An 18,156-nucleotide genomic window follows, 5' to 3' on the forward strand; every position below is an offset into this window, starting at 1 on the left:
ATACAAATTCCTCTTTATTTTTGTTTTTTAATTTAGGTTGAATTCTGAACAAGAACCCAAATATCATTTGATTCCATGATATTCATAGTTGGCATATTTTTCTAAATTCTAATTATCTGTTAAAGTATCATGTCTACAAGCATTTATATAAAATGACTAATAATAAAATTTTAGGCTCATGTCCAGAATTCCACCTATATTAAAAAAAAAAAAAAGAAAGAAAAATAATCTGTATGATGTAAGTACATGTGACGAAATGAAAATACCATATTCTAAAACTCAAAAGATCTAGTAATTCTAATTTTAAATGAAAAAATAAAATTTATGAATAACCATGTGCCATTTTGAAAAAATTTCAAAAAATAAAGGGATTAAACTTAACCATAGTTCAAACTTGTGAAATTTATATTGTCATGCCTACAAAGTCCCATCAATTGCTTAAAAATGATTTTCTTTATGAAAATAAGACTACTTGATCAATCTATGTGATTTTTGTAATATGATATTTTCATTTCATCATGGATTTTTCTGTATTTTTGTTTTTTTATATAGATGAAATTCTCGACAAGAACCCAAGTTTTCTTTTTGCATTTAAATGTTTTCTTATCACTTTATTATTCTTATTTCTTTTCAGCAATGAATTTCAGAAGATGGTGCACGAAAAAGATTGGGGGGCAAAATTGGTTGGCAGTTTTACTGTAGAAGTTGGAGATCAAGATGAAGCCAGTAAGCATTCATTTCTTTTGTCTAATATTTTTAGTGTTCGTTACAAAAGTGATGATATTGATGTCCATCTTATTGATCTTGTTCCATAAAGGATTTAGTGGTACACTGGCATTTGTTACATATGACCAACTCATCTCAACTAGTGCTGAGCAATTATATGCTCTAGTGATTTGATGGTCACTCATATGAGGTACTTTTCCTACCATTCAAAAAAGGAAACTGTGCAGATATCAATATTGATCCCCCCCCCCCGTGAAATAGTTAGTTCAATGAAAGAAACAAAATTGTACAAAAATAAATACTCAATACACTTTTTACAAACCATATTCAAAGCCTGTTAATAAAATTATTTTTTCTACAAAGCCTGTTAATAAAATTATTTTTTCTACAAAGCCTGTTAATAAAATTATTTTTTTTACAAAGCCTGTTAATAAAATTATTTTTTCTACAAAGCCTGTTAATAAAATTATTTTTTTTACAAAGCCTGTTAATAAAATTATTTTTTCTACAAAGCCTGTTAATAAAATTATTTTTTCTACAAAGCCTGTTAATAAAATTATTTTTTCTACAAAGCCTGTTAATAAAATTATTTTTTTTACAAAGCCTGTTAATAAAATTATTTTTTCTACAAAGCCTGTTAATAAAATTATTTTTTTTACAAAGCCTGTTAATAAAATTATTTTTTCTACAAAGCCTGTTAATAAAATTATTTTTTCTACAAAGCCTGTTAATAAAATTATTTTTTCTACAAAGCCTGTTAATAAAATTATTTTTTCTACAAAGCCTGTTAATAAAATTATTTTTTCTACAAAGCCTGTTAATAAAATTATTTTTTCTACAAAGCCTGTTAATAAAATTATTTTTTCTACAAAGCCTGTTAATAAAATTATTTTTTCTACAAAGCCTGTTAATAAAATTATTTTTTCTACAAAGCCTGTTAATAAAATTATTTTTTTTACAAAGCCTGTTAATAAAATTATTTTTTCTACAAAGCCTGTTAATAAAATTATTTTTTTTACAAAGCCTGTTAATAAAATTATTTTTTCTACAAAGCCTGTTAATAAAATTATTTTTTCTACAAAGCCTGTTAATAAAATTATTTTTTCTACAAAGCCTGTTAATAAAATTATTTTTTCTACAAAGCCTGTTAATAAAATTATTTTTTCTACAAAGCCTGTTAATAAAATTATTTTTTCTACAAAGCCTGTTAATAAAATTATTTTTTTTACAAAGCCTGTTAATAAAATTATTTTTTCTACAAAGCCTGTTAATAAAATTATTTTTTCTACAAAGCCTGTTAATAAAATTATTTTTTCTACAAAGCCTGTTAATAAAATTATTTTTTCTACAAAGCCTGTTAATAAAATTATTTTTTCTACAAAGCCTGTTAATAAAATTATTTTTTCTACAAAGCCTGTTAATAAAATTATTTTTTCTACAAAGCCTGTTAATAAAATTATTTTTTCTACAAAGCCTGTTAATAAAATTATTTTTTCTACAAAGCCTGTTAATAAAATTATTTTTTCTACAAAGCCTGTTAATAAAATTATTTTTTTTACAAAGCCTGTTAATAAAATTATTTTTTCTACAAAGCCTGTTAATAAAATTATTTTTTCTACAAAGCCTGTTAATAAAATTATTTTTTCTACAAAGCCTGTTAATAAAATTATTTTTTTTACAAAGCCTGTTAATAAAATTATTTTTTCTACAAAGCCTGTTAATAAAATTATTTTTTTTACAAAGCCTGTTAATAAAATTATTTTTTCTACAAAGCCTGTTAATAAAATTATTTTTTCTACAAAGCCTGTTAATAAAATTATTTTTTCTACAAAGCCTGTTAATAAAATTATTTTTTCTACAAAGCCTGTTAATAAAATTATTTTTTCTACAAAGCCTGTTAATAAAATTATTTTTTCTACAAAGCCTGTTAATAAAATTATTTTTTCTACAAAGCCTGTTAATAAAATTATTTTTTCTACAAAGCCTGTTAATAAAATTATTTTTTCTACAAAGCCTGTTAATAAAATTATTTTTTCTACAAAGCCTGTTAATAAAATTATTTTTTCTACAAAGCCTGTTAATAAAATTATTTTTTCTACAAAAATTGCTAATAAAATGAAAAAACTTTTCTGCGAAGAATGCTAACAAAATAAAAAAAATTAATTTTGATATATTTCATCAAAAAACTTTTATTGTATGTTTTTAGTTCATATTTGGGAATATGACGGTGGATACCCAGCCCTAAATAATGCCACAGTCAAGTACAGAACAGACAAGGTTAGCTTCCTTCATTTTTCTTTTTACCATTCTTTCAGTCTTTTTTTTTTCACAATTAAGGTTAAAATATTACATCACATTAAATCTTTAATGCATTACATTGACACACATAGTTCTCATTAAATCACCAAAGTTAAGCAACATTGAGTTTGGTAAGTACCAAAATCCACACACAAAGGGCTCAAGATTATTTTAGATAGAGCTTTATAACAATAATACATAGCACATATGCCTTATCTTAATTTATTAGTTTCACAGAACATCTGGCTATCAGAAGCATTAATAAAATTATATATATGTTAAACATCAATATTGATTGCAAATCAGCCCCCCCCCCCTTGTGAAATGGTCAATTCAATGAAAGAAACAAAATTGTACAAAAATAAATACTCAATACACTTTTTACAAACCATATTCAAAGACTGCTAAAAAAATGAAAATATTACATCACAGAATAAAGCTTTAATACATTTTGGAACATTTTACTAAATGCAAAAAAACTAGGCTCTAAAATAAATAAATGCAATCAATACCATATAGACATGTGGCATACATATATAGCCATTACCTGTAAAGTTATTTTTAATTTTTTTTTCTTTTTTTAAATTTTTTTTTTTTTTTTTTTTTTTTTTTTCCAGGATTTTATGGAATACCGAGTACAAAGGAACAAGATGTTACGATCCAGAAGAAACCAAATTTTATTAAGATTCAGTTTTTGGCCGAGAGAAATGCCTGATCCAAATATCAGTCACATTTATGAACTCAGAAGTTATGTACTTAAGGTGAGTTTGTTGGTATTAATCAATTAATACAATGAAACAAATGTATTGGGCAAATAAATTCAGCTGATATATATATATATATATATATATATATATATATATAAAATATTAGTGATGGGACGATTCCAATATATTTCCCCAATTCCAATGCTTTATAAATCTCTAAATATTTAACCATAAAAATGTTATTTTGTCTTGATTACTGTAAATGTGCCTATATTTTCTCAAACGTAAAAACACATTTGTGAAGGGGTGATATAGAGATTTTAGTCTTACTGGAAGCTTAAAATCAGTAAATATTTATTTTATTATTACTACAAGCAGTGGACGATGTTTCTTAAATTAAATAAAGATAATAATTTAAAGAATCGGTTTTAGCATTGGGAAATAGGCTCCAATTTTTCCAATACCGATTCTGATACCCCAAAAAGCTCCAATTTTTCCGATTCCGATGAATCCCAACACTAATATATATATATATATATATATATATAAATAAACAAATGTATTTTAGTGTCTGAAGAGTGACTATTTTTGGAATATTTTTAAATAATATAATGTTTAAATATGTCCTAATCGTTACAAATCAATTGTTACACATGAGGAAATACACCATATGGTGTTCTTATTTTATATTTTGTTGTCTTGATTTTTGCAAAAATATTGTATAAATTCCAACTTGGTAGGCATAATCAACTTAATATCCTCCTTTATGCAAATATACATGTACATGTTAAACTGTGTTAATTTTTAATGTTTTGATATCCCTTTGTCATTAAAGCATATGGTATTGAATACCGCTGAAGAACTAAATGTTTTGGTTTCAATTCTAGCTCCTAGCACCGAAGTCATTTTCCTTTTTTTACTTTTGAAATCATTACTATATAATAATCAATAGAGAATTGGTTTTATAATAGTAAATATGAAATCTGCATAAAAATATTATATTTAAGCATATTTTAGGACTGAGCAATGCCAGGTAGCCTGCTTATGTGTATATATATTTGTGTTTGTGTGTATACTGGAAAACCATTGTATTTCCTATCAAAGTTGGATGCCAAGGTTTTATTGTCAACTCCAGCTCCACATTCTTGAATAATCTTTATCTTTTCCCTATTGGACAAGAAAAAATACATAAAGAAAATACAAGATGAGGTTCTGTCTGCATCAGTGTAGATATAGCAATCCCACAGAGTGAAGGCAATCTAACAGTCTGGTGAAACTGCTGGGGTGCTGTGAGCTAGTGGTAATAAATGCTTTGGCCCTGAAATCATGCCTGAACCCAGAGTCATCATCTAATGAAGACATTAGTGGAAGCAATGCTGCTGTATAAGCATATATATATATATATATATATATATATATATATATATAAAGTGACCTAGCAAGGTCACAAGGGAGACAACCAAGCAAAAAAAAAAAACTAAGCAAAATTCATCCCAAAGCAGCAAAACTAAAGCTAGCCTGTCAGGACACTATATATACAAATGTAGACAAATTTGGGCATATTTTATTGGTTTGAAAATATAGGTTCTTTTTTACCTATTGTCATAAAATATTAACCATAGAATATTATATTCTTTTTAAAATGTCTGCAAATTTTCATGTAGTTTTGTCTTTATAGAATCAAAGATATGAACATTTCAATATTCAATTTGGCTATGTATAGATATATCCATATATATATATATATTGTGACCTAATCTTTAAATTGGATTATGTATTTAAATCAGAATTTAAATATTTAATTTTAGACTGACGAGATATATCGGGTGTTTTTTTTTTGTTTTTATATTTTGTCGCCGAGGTAAAATAAAACATGATTCCCACAAGATAGGCTAATACAGTAGTTGTTTTGAACTGAGTGAAAGTCTACTAATATACACTCCCTTCAAAACTTGCAGAGACTTTACCAGCTAGAGATTTCGTCAAATCTATTTTTAGATCGGATTGTGAAGCAGAGAGGAAGAGGGGGGACCGGAAATGGTATCGCTTCCCCTTCCCACCTTTTTAAGTGGACACTAGTGGAAGTCGCTCTTTTCGGTTTGGGTCACTGACCTGTTAAGAGGTCTCTCTTCTCATGGTAGGAGGGCGGTTGACTTCTTCCCCTCATGCGAAGAAGAGATACAGATAAATGACACATGGATGACGCAACCCTCTTCTTCAGTCATGCGAGAGAATGTGATTAATTTACTTTCTCACGAAAGAGACAATGACTTTTTCCCCATCATGCGAAGGAGATGTGGATGTACTGAACGGGGACGATGTGATCCCTTATCCCTCACGAAAGAGACAAAGTGTGAGCAAGAAAAGAAACGTGAATTTGCTATTCGAACTTTTTCCCCACCAAAGGAAATACCTTGGATTAACTGCGTCGTTAACGAGTTGTGAAACACACCAGCAAAAGAAAAAAAAGGGGGGGAAACAAAAGAGACCTGTAAGTGCAAAGACTTTGATTATCCCCTCCCCCAAAGATTTAGCTCATTTCAATACATGTAGATATACTTCAGATTCCATAACTTTGAATACATTTCCTTTTCTTTCGTCAAACTCTTCCTTTTTTTTTTTTATCTTAAATAAATATATTTTTGTATCATTTGGAAAAGTGTCTGTTATCTCGTTATTTCATCGCATTTTTATTGTGTTCGTCTTTGTATTTCTATCCACTTGTCTTATTTCTGTTTTGCTGTGTCACATATGCGATAAAGAGAAAAATACTTGGGTTTTTGCTTTCCCATACATTCCCTTATACCCCCCCCCACTTTTGGCAACGTGTTACAAAGGTAAACGATATTTGTTTTATCATTAAATTTCCCTTCATTCCCCTACGTTATAAATTGCCTTACCACCCCTTTTATCGCATGTGTAACAATATATATATATATATATATATATATATATATATATATATATTTAGTAATGTGATTGATAATTTAAAATTCAAATTAGAATTAAAAATCTGTTTCATAAGAAGGAACAACAACGAAGTCAATAATTTGTACGATCGTTTCAGAAACAATGTTTTTATTGCGATAGACATTAAGCCACGGACAATAATTTTGACATATAGTATTCTTTAAACAAAGTCTCCTCATCAGCAAAAGTATTGGGTGGGTTTTTTTTTTGGGGGGGGGTTAATATATGTAAAAGATACCATAAATAAACCTAGCATTTTTAAGTAAGGCAGATGTATCTTTTAATTCTTTGCCTTTTGAAAAAAAAAACACCCAATATTTTTGCTGATGAGACTTTGTTTTAAAAAATACTATATGTCAAAATTATTGTTTGTGGCTTAATGTCTATCACAGTAAAAACAGCGTTTCCGAAACGATCGTACAAATTATTTCCTTTGTTGTTGTTCCTTCTTATGAAACAGATTTTTAATTTTTAATTTGAATTTGAATTTAAAATTATCAATCACATTACTAAATATTAAAGTAGTTTTAGGATATTTTTGCCTATCAAGTTTATTATATATCTGAATTACAACGACCACTGTTCTATTCTTGTATTTTAATTAAATTAGTAATTTTACTATCACATTAAAATACACTCTGCTCTTTAGACTACTGTTCTAATCCCCTTTAAATTGATATATATACCACTTTTTTTGGCAATTTTATGAGTTCCAAATCTCAGCAACTATTAATCAGAATTTAACAAATGAAGGCTTGTTTGAAAGGTAATGATCTTTAAGGTCGCACATTAAGGGGATCATCCAGAGCCTATTTTTGGCAGTTTTACGGTCATAAAATGTTTCAATCATAGTCATTTTCCTAGTTTTGCATATGAATTACAAAATATCTGATATTTCCCACAAAACCTTTGGTTTTGATGGAGGGGGAAACTAAAACCTGCTGCTATGGTTTCAAATGATCTGAAATAACAGCAAGGGGAGATTTGATTGCAAATATTTCTCATATATTATATCTCCTCTCACAGTTATTTGATACTGGAGATATTCATAATTGTATCTTATTTCCAAAAGAGGGGAGATATAATGTATAAGAAATATTTGGAATCAAGTCTCCCCTTGCGATTATGTCAGATCATTTGAAACCATAGCAGCAAGTTTTAGTCTCCTTTCTGTTAAGGCCAGAGGTTTTGGGGAAATATATATGATTTTATTAATGCTTCTGATAATCAGATGTTCTGTGAAACTGTAATAAATTAAGATAAGGCATATGTGCTACATCTTATTGTTATAAAGTAAGTTCTATTTAAAATAATCTTGAGCCCTTTGTGTGTGGCTTTTGGTACTTACCAGACTCAAATGTTGCTTAACTCAGGTGATTTAATGAGAACCGTGTGTCAATGTGATTGTGCTGTATATATGTGTGTAGTAGTTTGTATATTTTTACAGTAAACCTTTGGCTACAAACAGCATCAATATTTTTGCTCCATTATTTTTTAATTGCATCTTGTTTACACGCAAGTTGAGCAATGTTAACACCTTCTCTTGAGTTGTGTGTTGAAGTGTACAGCTTACATGACTTGAACTCTGCAATATCTTCTAGAAAATTTGAGTTTGAAAATTGTATAGTTGTGTAGCGTCCGTGTCTGTTGATTAAATTTCGATGTAGTTTTGTTTGTGTAAGCTAATAGAGACGGATGAAAATGTTGATGTGAACAAAATATATTTGGATGGCAAAGCTGTTGAGGTAGTTGAGGGTTTGTTACCTTGGTGATACTTGTTGGAGCACGAGGAGGAGCAGGTGCTAGTATGATTACAAGTATAAGATCAGAAAACTTTTGTCATTACTAACTAGCAGAATATTACCACCGTCAGCGAAAGAAGAGTTTAGGCATGTGTATACAGTGTGGTGATGTATGGAAATGTATACCTGGTCAGTGAGGGTTCAAGGACATGTGCTTCATGGAGAGAAATGGTATGAGAATGATATGCTGGATGTGCAATGTAAGTCTTAAAGACAGGTTTAGATCTGCTGACCTCAGAGGAAAACTAAATCTGGACAGTATAAGGAGATGTGTGCAAAACAGGAGACTTTTGTTTTTCGCATATCCCTCCATATTTACATGAATAAACCAGAAAAAAAGCAGGACAGTGACGGTAATAATAATGGTGACGCTAAGACAAACCCCGTTCGTCGATACAACATAAATGATCACAGTAAACACATACAACAATATCAAAGTCCATTTCTTTATATACCCACATCAACAGAATGACTCGCAACTCGCCTTTACAAAGTAAACCGCCAGAGGAAGCCGTATATCGAAAGAAAAATCAAAAGTCAAAACACAAATATTACAGCAGACGCAACTCCTGCACCATATAAACACAAATAATTATCTTATAAAACACTGCAACAGTACAACACCTACTAGAACACATTCACAACTTTCTTAGCTTTAAATCGATATAACACATGTATACAAACACCAAACAGATGACTCTCTACAATACATTAAAACACAGAAATAAAAAAAAAAAACGAAAATGACGACCAGTGCTGAAAGCCACCTTTGTCTATAATTATGTCCACAACACGAGTATAAATACGACCGCTTTTTCAACAAGCAGACAGATCGTCTCAGCGTGTCAAGCTGTGAACCCCGTTCCGTCACCAGCCAGCAGCCATTAACCCTTCACCAGCGACAACAGCTATTAAAATTACTACACTCCTGCAGCACCGCTGTCATCCCACTCGTGATACTGGACAGCAGCCTTGAGAATTACCCCTCTTTCGCCGCTGTCACCAGATCACCACAGCTCATCAGATAGAGAGGTTTGTCCCGGCAGTAGAAGCAGCCACCAGCACCAACCCTCCATCAGCGATAACAGCTATTAAGATTACTCCTCTTCCGTCGTCGCTGCCAACCTCTTGTGCTACTAGACAGCAGTTTTTAAGACTACTCTTCCTTCATCGCCACCACCGCACTCAGATTTCAGACACGAGAACACATAAGCCACATTCCTGTCATCGCTGCCCCCACCTCAACCTGACAATAACACCAGATCGTCGCCAAGTTCATATCAACACCCGCCCAGCATTCCTACCAATATCCCACCACCACCACTGCCACCGCCGCCGAAATATCCTGACAACACACCGAGCAGTTCGTTTCACAATCGTTTTAACTTCACACTCAACCTTTTTGTTTGTCCCTTTCTTGCTTCCATATGCTCAGTTTTATAATATAACACTTTGATGGTATGGTCACATTAAAAATAGATGAAAGTTCATAGATTGGTAGGTATAAAACAGTTGAGTTGGCCAAGAAGGCCAAAGAAAACCTTTGAGTAAATAAGTATGGGTTTAGAGGGATGTATAAAGACCTAGCCAGAGATAGGTTATATTGGAAGTCCATTTCTGTCCAACATGTCAGCATGTAAAATGGATGTTAAACTGAATATGATGATGATTGTTTTGTTTTTTAAGTGTAATTCCTTTGTATATAAATGTTTTTTTCTTTCTTTCTTTCTTTTCAGCCTGGGACCATGATTGAATGGGGAAATAATTGGTAAGTTCTGACGTCTACAGATGCTTCTTTTATTTGCTTTTATTTGCTTTTATTGTGAAACGTTTATTCATGCCAATGCAATATGGTTATGGTTTCTAGCCTTGTATGAATTTTTACTTCCCCTAATCGAAATGAGTCATACTTCAGCAAGTACTTGCAGTACATAAAAGATAAGAACAAAATGTTACACTCATGCTACATACGATTAAAGTTATGGTTCAAATTCCCAGAGTAAAACATACGATTAAAGTTATGGTTCAAATTCCCAGAGTAAAACATACGATTAAAGTTATGGTTCAAATTCCCAGAGTAAAACATACGATTAAAGTTATGGTTCAAATTCCCAGAGTAAAACCATTGAATTATGATAATTTGACATGAAACAGATTCTTGTTTTTATGTATCTCCATCCTACGAAGGAGACGGGTTGAGAGCAAGTCTGAGTAAAACGATGAAATAATGCCAGTAGATTTGCCAGTTTTTTTTTCTACAAATGTAAGATAGTACACATGAGTACTTGGGAAAATATCAGCAGCAGCGAAGGATGGCTGGCTTGCGAAGAGATTAGCAGCAGCAGCCGAAAAAAGCACATATGCAAATTTAGGAAGTGTGTGTGAGAAGAAGAAAAAAAGGAGAGAAAAATAGACCACGTGCTCGGTGCAAAAGCAAAGTATGACGTCAAAGAGAATGAACATATAAATTTCTCTTTCTTCCAACCACATGCTGGGCCCGGCCAGCATGTGGTTGGAAGAAAGAGAAAAGCATTCCAGGCTAAAATGGGTAGGTGGCAGCGAGAGAGATGTTTTTTTTAAGTGTTGTCGAAAGTAACTAATAAAATCTTTTGTTAAAAAAGAAGAAATGCCAACCCAGATTTTATTTATTTCTAAGGAGATGTTTGTTCACATTACATTTAAACTTCTGTATGCTAGTACAGTCAGAGAAACAGGAAAAAGGGAGGGAATTTCAAAGTTTAGCAGTCCAAGAGAAAAAAAAAAGCATTATAGTAGGTTTTCCATCATCTAAGGACCTTGACAGTGAAGGGGTGGGATTTTGTTGCTTGTCAGATGAGTCGAGAGTATGTATGTTGAGGGGGCACAAGTCCTATTTGCCAATAAGTTACAGAATAAAAAGGTCTGTTTTATGGCATACTTTCTTTTTTATTTTATTCCTTATCACCCCCAAACAAGGCGTATTGCCACTTGAGCGTAAGGAGCTGTTATTTAAGATCATGTGTAACATGGAGATGTCTGTTCACATTACATTTAAACTTCTGCATGCTAGTACAGTTCAGGAAGCAAGAAACAGGCAAGGAATTCCAAAGTCTAGCAGTCTGCGGAGCATTAGAGTAGAAGGCTTTTTTATCATCTAAGGATTTTAACAGTGAAGGGGCGGGATTTTTGTTGCTTGTCAGATTAGTTATGAGTATGTATGTTGAGGGGGCACAAGTCCTATTTGCCATTAAGTTATAGAATAAAAAGGTCTGTTTTACGGCATATCATCCTTTTTATTTTATTGAAAGGTGTCATCTGCTAACAGATGATTACTGATTAGCTAATCAGATTGACATCCTCCAGCTGCTTGACCGAATATGCCGACATGGAGTTGGTTCAGAATCTGGATAAGTTTCAAGATTACTTATAACTTTGTTTTCATCCAAATAAATATTCTATATTTTACTTGTGTTTTTGTTGGAATTAGTATGAGTGAACAAAATTAAATAATAACACGATGGCGTGAAAATATTTATGCATGTAAATGTTGGAACACAGTTATGTACTTTTTCACCCCAAACAAGGCATATTGCCATTTGAACATAATGGGCTGCTATTTGAGATTGAAGAAAGCAGGAAACAGGAAAGGAATTCTAAGTTTAGCAGTCCAGTTGCGTGTCAGGTTAGTTAGGAGTATGTATGTCAAAAAGACATAAGTGCTATGAGTTCATCAGAACACATTCATTCCATTAAAGTATTTGTAAAGCAGGCACAGAGATGCAATATTGCAGTGATGAGACAGAGGTTGGAGCTTCGCCGATAGTATGGAACCGATTAGATTTGAGACTCTGTTTTAGACTCTGTCCGGGAAGGAGAGACTACTGGTGTATGCACCAGTCCAGATGTGGCAACACTACTCCATGCATGTGCGAATGGTGGCTTTGTAGAGACATAGGATATGCTCTCTGGTGTGAGTAATTTTCTAATATGATAGAGAGAGAGAGCCTACCTTCTTTGCAGCAGCCTTGGCAATGTCCTTAATGTATTCCAATTCATGTTATCTGTGGATGTTAGGCCGAAGAGCTATCCTTTTTAAGGATTATTTACTGCCAAAACAATACTTAGTGGAAATGATTAATTAATTTATTTTGCCTGTGTTTACAGTATATTAAACCATTTTATGGTTATTTCACTGCTGTAACACAAAATCAATTGCATATGATTAATCAAACACAAGTTGCTGTTTTTAACCAATAATTAAATGAAGTAGGAGAGGTTTATACCTTTCTCTCGGCAATATTATTGCATAAATGACCACATTTGAAGGTTCTTGATAAGATTCATAAGCGTATTTAAAATTTAGTTCAGCCTCCTCCTCCTCCCTTTCTATTCTCTGCAGTCTCTCTCATAAACATGATGTTGCTAGTCTCAGTTGTTTCTATAAATACTGCTACAGTACGTCTTAAGAATTGTCTGATCTATTCCCTGCTTCCTTTGTTCCAGCTCCTTTAAGTCATTGGTCTATAGTTTTCACAAATTCACTGTTTCAATACCTCATTGTATGTATTCTAATAGCTTCTTTCCCAAGAACTTTATGCTGACTGTTTTCCTTCTAGCCTTGATCTTTTTAAGACTAAGTTCAATATGAAACTCTCGTCTTTAGGCCCACCCTTTCTTCTTTTCTGCAGTCTCTCTCTCACAGATGTGATGTTGGTAGTCTCAGTCTTTTTTATAAATACTATTATGGCATATGTGTTCTTCAGATTTGTCTGATCTATTTCCCTGCTTCTCTTGTTCCAGCTCATTTGACTTGTTGATCTAGTGGTCTTCATCAATTCGCTGTTTTGATATTTGTATTTGATATTATCATTGTAATACAGCTTCCTATTCTAGTAGCTTCTTGTGGAACTTTGTTCCTGCTGACTGCTTACCTCCTACCTATGACATTGGTATTTTCAAGATTACAATCAATAGGTATTTCCTGTCTTTGTGATAATCATCTTTCATTCTTTTTAGCTTTTTACATCAAGTGGCTTCATACCTTGTCTGGAGCAATATCCATAAAAGAAAAGATCCGCTGAGATTTAAGCATGGCGTAGCTGATTCTATGGGTTATGACTTTATTATTACAACTATCATCATACCCACCCCCAAACCAGACCTGCGATGGAGAAGTGTGGGTGCACCTAATTATATGATGCTATTTCACTTAATTATATGATTCTAGCTTGGATTAAAGTCTACATTTGGAAAAGTTTTTATTTACATTTAGTTAAGCCCTAAAAATATTTACTGGCACTTCTGTTAATCAGTGTTGAGTGTTAAAATTTCTTTTAAACATTTAAATGAGATAAATTTTTGGTTCTTGTCCAGAATTCTCCCTAATATTAAAAACAAAAAAAAAAATTTTTGATGTACGTACCTGTGATGAAACGAAAATATCATATTCCGAAAATCATGTAAATTGATCAAATAGTTTTATTTTTTTTTTTTAAAGAAAATCATTTTTAGACAATTAATGAGAATTTGTAGGCATTGCAACATAAATCTAGCAAGTTTGAATTATTGTTGTATTATCTCCCTTGTTTTTTTTTGTTTTTGTTTTTTTTGTGGGGTGGGGACTGTTTTTGTTTTTCAAAATGGCGGGAAAGACAGTTGCTTCTTGGTTAGCTATAAAATTAAATTTTCTTTATGAAAATAAAAATACTTGATCAATTTATGTGATTTCTGGAATATGATATTTTTATATTTGTCACGGGTATGTACATCATAAAGATCTGTAATATTTTTTTTTTTTTTTTTTTTTTAATATAGCGGTGATTCTGGACAAGAACCAAAAGATATTTGCTTGCACTTCTACTATACCAGTGTTGATTATTAAATTTCTTTTGAGCATTTAAAGAGAGATAAATGTTCTGTGTATTGCCCCAAATATTAGTGATTCTACTACAAAGGGAAGGAGGCATATATATATATAAAATTAGCACAAATTCAACAGAGTGCTCAATTATTGAATAATTAATTGCGATACAGAAGATCAGAACATATCAAGCCATCAGTATCCAGCTGTTGTAAAACATTAGGTAACAAGCAAACTTACATAACCTATACGATTAATTTACTATGATCCTTTGGAAAACATGGTTGACAAGGGCTTATGCTAGGTTGTTGGTTCCCTGACAAAGGAAGAATTGGACATAGTAATTCGCTCTTGTTTGTTTGTTCACACTTTTCTCAATATCCATGCCTTGGATTTAAAAAAAAAAAAAAAAAAAAAAAAAAAAATTGCATAAACAGTAAATTTTTGCCAGAACAGATTTTCTAGGATAATTTTGGTTGCTACCTCAGGGAGGATTATAGGGGTAAAATTGTCCCCAAATTGTTCATTCATTTGCAATTTTCTCAATAACCACACCTTGGATTTTAAAAAAAAAATGTTGCACAAACATTGGTCATGGTGAAAGTAAATTTTTCACTTCATGGAGGAGGACCTTGCATACTTGGCTTGTTTACCTACATTTTGTAACATACAATATGTACTTATTCAGTCGACAGTAGCATGTTTGATGTTTACTGATTTTCTGTAACACAATAACGTGTATAATGTATAAGCCAATACAATACAAAATTTTTTTTATATGAATATTTGTTTTTTAAAAAGCATCTTAGTTTCCGACAATAAACATCACCTAGATTATAATTATCTTTATTTTGTTTGTCCATTCAACCTTTTCTCTGAAACAACTGGGCCAATCTGGCTGAAGTTTTGTATGGATTTTTGTTATGATATGGTGCAGCAGACAAAGTATTATGTTATCTATTCGATCCACGGTTGGTGATTAATTGGAATTGTCACTATAATACCACATTTGCTCTAGAAGTTTTCTCAGAAACTACTCATTCGATCTGGCTGAAATTTTATATGGATCTTTGTCATGATAAGGTGCAGAGAACTAAGTGTTGTGGTATCCATTTGATGGATAGTTAGGCACTAATAGGGATTAGTATTTAATGTAAAAATTAGCACAAATTTAATTCAAACATTAATTTGGCATAAAGCACTCATTTTAAGACAACTGGCTATAACTTTTGCCTGTTTTTTTAAAATCTAGTAATACATATTTATTTTTTTTTAAATGTACATTATATTGGCTTTTTAAACTTAAATGATATTTCAAATTTAAGAAATTTGATAGGTGGGAATGAAATATTTGGAAATTTAAGCAATTTTCCAAAAGAAAATCTTATTTTTTTCACATGAGTCATGCAGTTCTGCATCTAAAAAAGATCACACAGACTTTATTTTTCTAGTGACACAATGCCATTAAGAAAAAAAAAAACACAAAAAGAAACTTTCTATGCCTGTTAGTGGCATATATTGCCAAAACCATGTTGATTTCAAATAAATGTTTAAAGAAAAAAGATCTTTTAATATTACAAATTCCTGTTTAAGTTTAAACAACGCTTACATTGAAGAAAACAAATCTTGTATTTAAAACATAAATTTTGATAACCCAAAACAGATATTAAGAATATATTCTTCATAACAATTACATTTTTTTTTTCATCAATTTTTCTTGGAACAAGTAATTTTTGGGGTTATATTCAGCTAACGTACTTCCTACCAGAAACGATAGTAAGGCAAACCAATTCCTTCACTTTTATTGTTCTTCAGTATTTTTATTGTGAAGCGATTTATTGAAATAAAATAGAAAAGGACATTATTGAAAAGTATAGAATAAAAATTAACAAAATTATACTGATAAAAATAACACAATTAGTCTTTATATTTGTACTTTTAATAAAATAAATTAAAATAAGTTTATTTTTGGAATTTTATAAGAAATACGTTTATGAAATTATAAAAATAATTTTTTTTTTTTAAATTTGAAAAATGTTTTTTATTTGAATTTATATAATAATGAAATAATATTTTATAAAAGTATAAAAATAGGAATTATTGAAAACAAAATAATAAAATTTCAAACATCATAAAAAACATATCCAATTTCGAAAATAGTTTTTAAAGGTTTTCAAGTGTTTTCAATAATTTTTTTAAAAAATAGCACAAAATTTTTTTCAATAATTAAAAAATAAGCACACAAATTATTTTCAATAAATCTTTAAAAAACAAATATTCAATAATTCATATCTAAAAAAATGCGTGCAAAAATGTTTTCAGTAATTCTTAAAAAAAAATAATAATAATTTCGATAATTCTTAATTAAAATAAAACCAAAGGAAAAAAATTTAATGATTATTAAATAAAAAAAGAAAAGATTGGAAAAACGTAATTAAAAAAAAAAATGCCTGCACAGAGTGCATAGGTGTAAGAGAGAAAAAGCAAAGGAATTTGATTTGGGTACTTATACAGTTTATTTAATCAAGACATTAAAAAATGAAAATATCAGGTTATATTGTATGTATCCGTTATGGAACAAAGTCCTCTGAAAATAAAATTCACTTAATTTCATCAAGTAGTTTTTTGGGGTTTTTTTTATAGCGAAAAAGCAATTTATGATACCAAACAAGAGGTTCGATTTTTAGGAAGAAAAGTTAGTAATAAAGATGGGGAGGGAGTGTTGGCGCTTTACATTGAGTTATCTGCCCGTGGTATGTTCAAAAAATTCCATAATGGCTGACTTATTGATGTTTACTGATTTTCTGTAACACAATAACGTGTATAATGTATAAGCCAATAAGAACATGTTTTTCCGCTGTAAAAAAAACAAAAAACTACTCGATCAAATTAAATAAAAAAAATTTTTTCGGAGATTTCTAGTCCAAATTGGATATGTACAATATAACCTTTTTTCCGATATTTTCATTTTTTTAATGTCTTGATTAAACTATATGAGTACCCTGCTTTGTCTTGTCACCGCTTCCGGTAGCATCCACACTTGAAGTTAGGAACTACTTTAGCTGACTATAACCATTTTTTCTCAATTCTTGAACACCAAAAATTCAGCATTTGTTGACTTTTTTTATCTGCATTTTTATTTAACGTAAGTCATCATCAGCAAAGCATGGTTTTAGGCATCTGTGAGCAACTACAGTTTTCTTCTTCGTCCCCATTTGCCTTTCCTGTTGGCTCGAGTAAATAATCCGTCACGCTTCAACACGATACATATGCACGGCTCGGATTCTTCAAACTATCTCTCCCATTCTTCAAACAGTTTGCTTTTATTTATTACTAGCGGGAGGTACCAAGCGTGGCCCGGGTGTTTGTAGGTGTGTGTGTTGGGGGGGGGGGGGGTGATCAAAACAACCCTGTTAAAAAAAAAACATTGGCCGGGTGTTTGGAGGTGTAAAAGAGAAAAAAGTTTTAGTAGGAAAGTAGGTTTGAACCTTGAACCTTTGACGTGGAGGTGAAAACGAAATGGAAAAAAAAAACCCTGGGACCTAACCATCTCGGCCACAAAAGAAGAAGAATGAAAAGCATCTTAATTTAACGTTTATAAAATGAAATTGACAGGTGCGAGAAACTTAAGTCGCATGATGTTTGACCTTTAAACATGGCGCAGCTGCAAGCCAGTTTTCACTTGTTTTATACTGAAAAGCGAAAGAAACATGCGGCAATCAAAATATCTGGAAAAAATAGCACGTGAAAGTCGGGCAAATTAAATACACATGCGACCCCCATTCTTAAGTCGTAGATATTAGCATTTAGACGT

At 31.0% G+C, this 18,156-nt stretch overlaps 1 protein-coding gene across 4 annotated transcripts in view; it reads left to right on the forward strand.

Moving 5' to 3' along the window:
* LOC145268246 (protein NipSnap-like) overlaps positions 1 to 18,156 on the forward strand; it is a 66,452-nt gene that overhangs the window by 22,202 nt on the left and 26,094 nt on the right. For all 4 annotated transcript variants that reach the window (XR_013864863.1, XR_013864864.1, XM_080123574.1 and 1 more), the window contains exons 4-7: positions 635 to 726; positions 2,933 to 3,003; positions 3,642 to 3,785; positions 10,240 to 10,271. Coding sequence is in view for 2 of the 4 variants with exons in the window: in XM_080123574.1 (XP_079979700.1) it covers positions 635 to 726; positions 2,933 to 3,003; positions 3,642 to 3,785; positions 10,240 to 10,271 (339 nt within the window). In the remaining 2 variants the exon portion in view is untranslated. The remainder of the gene's footprint in view (positions 1 to 634; positions 727 to 2,932; positions 3,004 to 3,641; positions 3,786 to 10,239; positions 10,272 to 18,156) is intronic.

The sequence above is a fragment of the Euprymna scolopes genome, chromosome 43 (assembly GCF_053919585.1).
Source record: "Euprymna scolopes isolate OS-2025 chromosome 43, ASM5391958v1, whole genome shotgun sequence".
NCBI classification, from domain to species: domain Eukaryota; kingdom Metazoa; phylum Mollusca; class Cephalopoda; order Sepiida; family Sepiolidae; genus Euprymna; species Euprymna scolopes.